The following is a 6,768-nucleotide window of genomic DNA, read 5'->3' on the forward strand; positions in this document are numbered from 1 at the left end:
GAGTCAGATAAATTAACAGATCTGACAAAAATCCATAAACTGAAGTATACTTACCAAATAAAAAATGGAAAAATTGTGTTACACAATATCCACAATTCTAAACCCCTGACAGAGATTGCCAAAACAGGATTTTTATTTTCAAAGACACATGCAGTCCGCACTTATGCAAAGCAGATACCAAAGTAGTCTCACATATCCCATTGCTGTCTTCAAATAAAAATAAAAACTTGGGAATGATAAAATAAAGCTATCATTACCATCAGTAACTTCCAAGTAGGCTTTTGTTATGATACTTCCCGCAACATTTAAAGTCTGGCAGATATAGTACCCAACATCAGATCTCTGGACATTGGTGATAGTGAGGTCACCTGTTTGGGACACTGAAAATCGGCTGGATGACTGAGGGGGCTGGTATGAGAAAAGCAGATTCTACAAAATGTATAGGAAAGAAAGTGTGAAAAAAGGGTTAAATAAATTCAAACATCAGTAATTTTAACTTTTTAAAATATCTAAACATATTAAACTTTTCACATTATACATAAAATGTTCTGCTCTTCATATCTTAAGTGTATCTATACCACAATGTGAATAGCTTTTATAGGATTTTTTGTCATAAAATAGGTGCAGATACACACATACAATTGTGTAAGTCTTTTGGGATTGCTCTAACACTCTCTGTGGTCAATGTTGGGCTTTACACGAAGTTTAACAGGCACTAGCAAAGATCTGGTATGTATAGATACCATAATGGCACAAGCAACCGTGGCAAACCTAAGTAATTTGCTCTAACACCCTTTTTTAGAACTTACTCCAGGGCATTCTATTTATTTCACTTGAATGTAGATGTTGGTTTTCTTATTTGTATTTTAACTTTCAACTTCCTAAGAATGGAGCAGTTCTTTAAAGAAGAGATGCTGTTTAGGTCTCTCTAATCATAGTGTTTGTGTTCTATAATGAGCCTTATAATATAAAATTAAATCCTGTGCCAGTTTCTACATAACAGTTTTGGTATGAAGCACATAGTATTTTACCAACACTGGTCAGAAGTCAGAACGGCAACTGTAATCGTACAAGTCTGTTACATCAAATACTTGGCTCTAAATTTCTACCTCTGGCTGAACAATTTGTGAATGAGAATACTTTAAGGTCACAGAAGATATTTTTTATCTCTCTGTCTTGCTTAACTACATTTTGCATTTCCAAAAAGCATCCAAAGGAATGGAATACAACTTCTTTTACTTTAGTATTAGCAAATCCTATTCGTTGACTGCCTTCTTCAGTTTCCTTGTTCATCACAAGTGGTCACCACTCAGCAGAGTCAAAAATGAGGCAGAAATATTATGTACTAGACAATACTTGGAAATAAAAAATAAAAAATTCCAGGTCTTACAAAAATACAAACATAATATACCAGTATACTTATACCACTTGAGATTACCATCTAAATTTGGTTACCAGTATAGTTGTACTTAGGAATTTTGACAGAAATGTTGCAAATGGAATAAAGGAGTCAATCTCTAAGCGTTCTCAGTTTCTCTGCCCTATTGTTTTGTAACACAAAGAACCCTGTCACATGCTTTTGCACCATTCATTCCTTCATTCACAGGAAAACCAGAGTCCCATATTCCTTCTTTCCCTCCAATAAAGAATACTTTGTGTCACATCCCTCCTTCAAAAAATGACTCTGAAAGAAAACTGTAATTCTCTTGCTGTACTATATAGTGTTTCACCCACTGGCTTTCAAGATCCTTTACAAAGAAGCTGAAAATAATTTTCCTTCCCATTTAAATAAGGAAGCTGGGAGAAAAAGTGACCTATCCAGGTATGACCTGTCAGCCAACTGATTGAGTGGGAAAGCAGATCTCCTGAGTCCCAAATGACAGTCCTATCCATGCAGTGATGCAAATCCATACAGCAAATGGTTTAGTTTGCCAGACCCACACTAACACGTGGCAAACTAACAGCTGCACCATAAACCCAGAGCCAAACTTGCTGAAAATTTGGGAGTGTTTTGGGAGTTCAAACAAACTTCAGCATTAGTCATTGTTTCATCTCTTTAAAGTTTCTCCCTGTTAGATGAAAAAGATTTTCATAGTAGTGAAACATGGAATGTTTCTAGTTGTTTTATAGATTTATTTTTACATTCATGGAGAAAAAAGTAGATTGAGCAAAACATAGATATCCTTTCTAAGAAGGCTGACATCACCAAGCATGCATGTGACGTAGAAATAGAGAAGAAACATCCAGCATGTCCAAGCTCTAGACTGAATTTTCACATCTTAAAAACAATAATTAAAATATTTTTCTTTTGTGTGACATTATCTATTCAAGAAACTGCTAGGAAGAAGGGTCAGAAAGTTTGTTTTACCTGACTTCCCTCTCTCCGCCAAAAGATGGCTGGCTGAGGGTTTCCAGTTGCTTCACACTGGAAAGTCACTGTTCTCCCCAGGGCAGCTACCTGATCTCGAGGCTTTACAACAAACTGTGGAGGCTCTGAAAGAGGAAAATACAAAAAAAAAAAAAAAAAAAAAAAAAAAAAAAAAAAAAAAATCACACTGCTATCAGAAGACCAAAGTTAGCCTAACTGAAAGCCACAATTTGCCTACTGACTTTAAATGATTTAAAACAGAGTAGTTAAGTTTCTTCAATAAGGAGAGGCAGCACAAAGACACATCAGTCTCAAATAGCTTCGGCATCACTAAGATCACCTTTTCTATTGCTGGACACCCCAGTTAAAACTCTGTGCATCATTTGCTTTTATCAGGGACCACTTTTACAAGAAAGTAAGTCCCACCAACTTAATGAGACAACTTGCAGAGCAACAGTCACCGATACGAACAAATTTGTTACAATTTGTTTTTTAAAGGACAGTACGGCTACAAATCATAGAATCATAGAATATCTCATGTTGGACGAGACCCATTAGGATTATCAAGTCCAACTCCCTAGAATGGAGTCAGACTGAAGAAATCTTTGAGGGACAGCTGTCCCACAGGCCACACTTTGTCAAGGGCTGCAATAAACATTGTTGTGTAACTATGTATTCAGGCTTACATGCACAAAAGTCATCATCTTTGATTTAGGAAAGCTGAGGAGAGAAAAAGCCCTTAATTGCTTATATACGGGACTTTTGATGTAGTCAGGGGCTTAAAAAAATTTTAAGTCAAAAGCTCCAGAAATACTACTGAACAAATTATAACCATTTAAAATCTTCAGTCCAATTACCGAATGAATGAGGAAAGAATTTAAAGGAACAGCAGAGCTAAATGTCTTCCTCATTTACATAGGCAAGGGCATGTTCAAACAAAATATATATGCAAATGAAGGCGAATTTGAAACATCTGCTCAGCCCAACATTATAAATACTGCCAGCATTGTCCAAACTGTTTGATTTACACAGACTTCCACAACCCCTTCATCCAGTAGTAAATAGAATGTCAAAAAATCATGTCAGTCACATTAAGAAAAAAAATCCACATAGATGACAGCATTAGATATCTTGATGGGGCTAGCACAGAAAAAAATCTAGCTGCTTTTATAGGCTGTTAACTCTCGTTTCTTGAAAAATGTGCATTAAATGGAAGTCCATTTACTTATTCATTTCCAATTCCTTCTGATCATCTGCCCAAAGCTAATTACGCTCTCCCTCTTCTTTGGATTGAGAATAAAGGGGATGTTTTGAATCCAACTTTAATAACTCAAATGTTTTTGGTGTTTGGGTTTTTTTCCTTTCAAACATTTCTGTATTTACAAGACCTTTCTTTAAAAAGAGTGTGAATTGTATAATTTAAAGATATCACTCAACGTGGTTTATAAAAATCAAGTGATTGTGGATTTATCTAGAATGAATTCAATAACACTCAAAAACCTTTCTAAAAAAATTGCTTTCGGTGTTCATGTGGGCCAATACTTTCAGTCATCTGTTCCTTATGCCTTGTGTCTCTGCTCCCTGTTGAGTTCATATTAGAATATACTCTTCCAACAACCCTCCTGCTCTGGGAGGAATTTTTAAAGCACAATGCTTTATTATTTACAACTGGATGCAAATGCTACCTTCCCTAGATAAGAACTAGCCAAAGTCCAGGTGAGATTGACCTACAGGAATTAAGAAACTTCAAAACATTTAGCTCTGAAATATTCAATCAATGCCTTAGAAGAAGATGTGGGAAGACTTTGACATGACAGCATGTTTAATTTAGAACGGAAGGTGAAACTGTTGGGGGTTTGCGACAGGGTTGTAAGGTATGATGGGGAAAATGGAGATGAGGGTGAAGCATCTGTTATGCTGTTGGATGCTAATAACAAGAATAAATTTAGCATATAGTTAAATTTAGGGTTTGGCTAGTTCTGTACTAGTCTGTGACACAATGCCACAGAAAATGGGACTGAGGGTTTCTAAATCCTGTGCTAGTTTCATAGGATTTATAAGGATTAAGACTTTACTGAACTTGAGAATGGGTACAGCTATAAGGAGGTTAAAATAGTTCTGACCACCGGAGAAACAGCTGAATGCTTGTGATTCTAGTACCTGAAGATCATAGAATCTTTGGGTTGGAAGGGACCTTTAAAGGTCATCTAGTCCAGCCCCCCTGCAGTGAGTAGGGACATCTTCAACTAGAGCAGGTTGCTCAGAGCCCTGTCCAGCCTGACCTGGAATGTTTCCAGGGATGAGGCATCTACCACCTCTCTGGGCAACCTGGGCCAGGGCTTCACCACCATTATGAAAAATGTCTTCCTTATACTTAGTCTAAATGTACCCTCTTTTAGTTTAAAACCATTACCCCTTGTCCTATCGCAACAGGCCCTGCTAACAAGTCTGTCCTCATATTTCTTATAGGACCCCTTTAAGTATTGAAATACTGCAAGATGACCATTCAGGGACTACTGAACACAAAAAAATGAGGAGAAGTTCAGTCTTTCAGGTCACTGTGGTAGAATTTATAAAATGTAAATAGGTATATATTTCTCTAGCAATTTCTAGAATTCTAAATATGCATTCTTATGTATATTATTCTAAATATACATGCGTATTATGCATATGTGTATTATTCTAAATCTATTGCCATTAAGGTGAATAATAAAAATCCTATTAGCTTCAATGTCAGAAGAATTAAAACAGGGTTAAGTGAAACTTTGTTGTTAAATTCCATTCAATGTTCACTGTAGTGGAAGCATTTTCACAGTCTTTTTTTTTAACTTCAGTTTGCTTTCACACCTTGGGTGACATACATGTGGTATGTCATGAGTATACTGTTAAAGATGCTGAAATAATAATCCACTTAAGGAAAGAAAAACTTCTATCCTTGAAACCTTTAAAACAAAAGTAATTTTTTACAGCACACTTTGAAGTTCAACTAATGCATTCACTGAGGAAAGAAGACATTAGGATTTGACTCATTACATCATGTAAAAACAGACAGAAAGTTATCAACCCATTACCTTTCTCTTTGCCATTAAGTTACCCATACTTCATGCAGAATTTATTCTGTGCGATGTGTCTTGTCAATAACAAGTAAAAGATGGGAGCTGACTGGTTGAAGGACATGGAAGGGGATGGATGGGAAGGGGAGGAGAAGTTCCCGTCACAGTGATACGATGATTAGAAGATGGCCATAAAAATTTCAACTTACCAGACAGAACTAAAAACAAAAACAAAACAAAAAGAAAACATGGAATAAATAAAATTGAATAGACATGAAGCAAAGCAAAGACTAAAGCAAAATTAAAAAAAAAAAAAACAAACCAAAAAGAACTCTTGGCAAGGACCTTAGAAAGCACATATATATTCTGATATATGAAAAATAGGTTAAAAATTTTGAACCAGTTATTTTTTATTTGATTTTTAAGCAGAAGCCTCTATCAAATGCTGAAAGCAGGCTGTAGAGGAAAATGGGTAACAGATTGAAATAATGGGCAGACACCCTGGGTTCTACTCCAAGCCTTTCCAATGAACTGTTGTGTAACTTTGAGTAAAATTTTTTTTTCATATTATTATTTCGCTGCATCAAGAGCTTTCCATGGTAAAATTAACTTGAAATCTCCAGTGAATATCAATCCGCAACATTGCTGAAATTGAACAATGACATTTACACCCTAATGCATCTGAACATCTATAAATGGAAAATACTTTTCTGAGGCTAGCAGCTATTACAAACGAAGTTTATTAAAAAATTAATAATATTCTGAAGATTTGGCCCACACACCAATCCTTTAGTGTAAGATTGCTATATCAAAGTCACAATGCTCACTATTAAACTATTACAAATGCAAACTAAATCACAATTAAAATGTATTTGAAAAGATTCTTAACCTTTTTCTTACACCCTACCCCAAACCTCAATTTCATTAACATTTTCAAAACCAGAGATTTATCGCAAAATATTGGATTTTTAACAGAATTGTCAGCGGTAAATTATCTAATATTAAATTATCTTTCAATCATAGTTGAAAATATTCTTAAACTGAAATGGCACAGATCCTGGCAGGCTAACTTCACTTATAAAAGAAAGGCATGTTAGAAAACATTCCAACCACGTATCACTAATTGAAAGAACAGATTGAAAATAAAAATGTAAAAATCATGCATTTGGAAAACATACGCAGATACTGACAACAAAAATTACTCAAAAAAGGGCAGTTGGTATAATATAATTAAAGTCCCCCCAAAATATATATTTTTAATGCATGTTACAAATACCAAACCCTTCAACACTTTGGTCTTATGTAAAGAGTAAAACAACTGTTGAGAGTAAAACAACTGTTGTTCAG

At 35.2% G+C, this 6,768-nt stretch overlaps 1 protein-coding gene across 1 annotated transcript in view; it reads right to left on the reverse strand.

Annotated features, from left to right (window-relative positions):
* Nucleotides 1-6,768, reverse strand: part of ROBO1 (roundabout, axon guidance receptor, homolog 1 (Drosophila)) — a gene marked incomplete at both ends in the record, with an annotated part of 99,831 nt that overhangs the window by 47,365 nt on the left and 45,698 nt on the right. Inside the window, 3 exons of the mRNA XM_010286794.1 lie at nt 258-429; nt 2,369-2,493; nt 5,631-5,639. Coding sequence (XP_010285096.1) covers nt 258-429; nt 2,369-2,493; nt 5,631-5,639 — 306 coding nt within the window. The remainder of the gene's footprint in view (nt 1-257; nt 430-2,368; nt 2,494-5,630; nt 5,640-6,768) is intronic.

The sequence above is a fragment of the Phaethon lepturus genome, unplaced genomic scaffold (assembly GCF_000687285.1).
Source record: "Phaethon lepturus isolate BGI_N335 unplaced genomic scaffold, ASM68728v1 scaffold12075, whole genome shotgun sequence".
NCBI lineage: Eukaryota > Metazoa > Chordata > Aves > Phaethontiformes > Phaethontidae > Phaethon > Phaethon lepturus.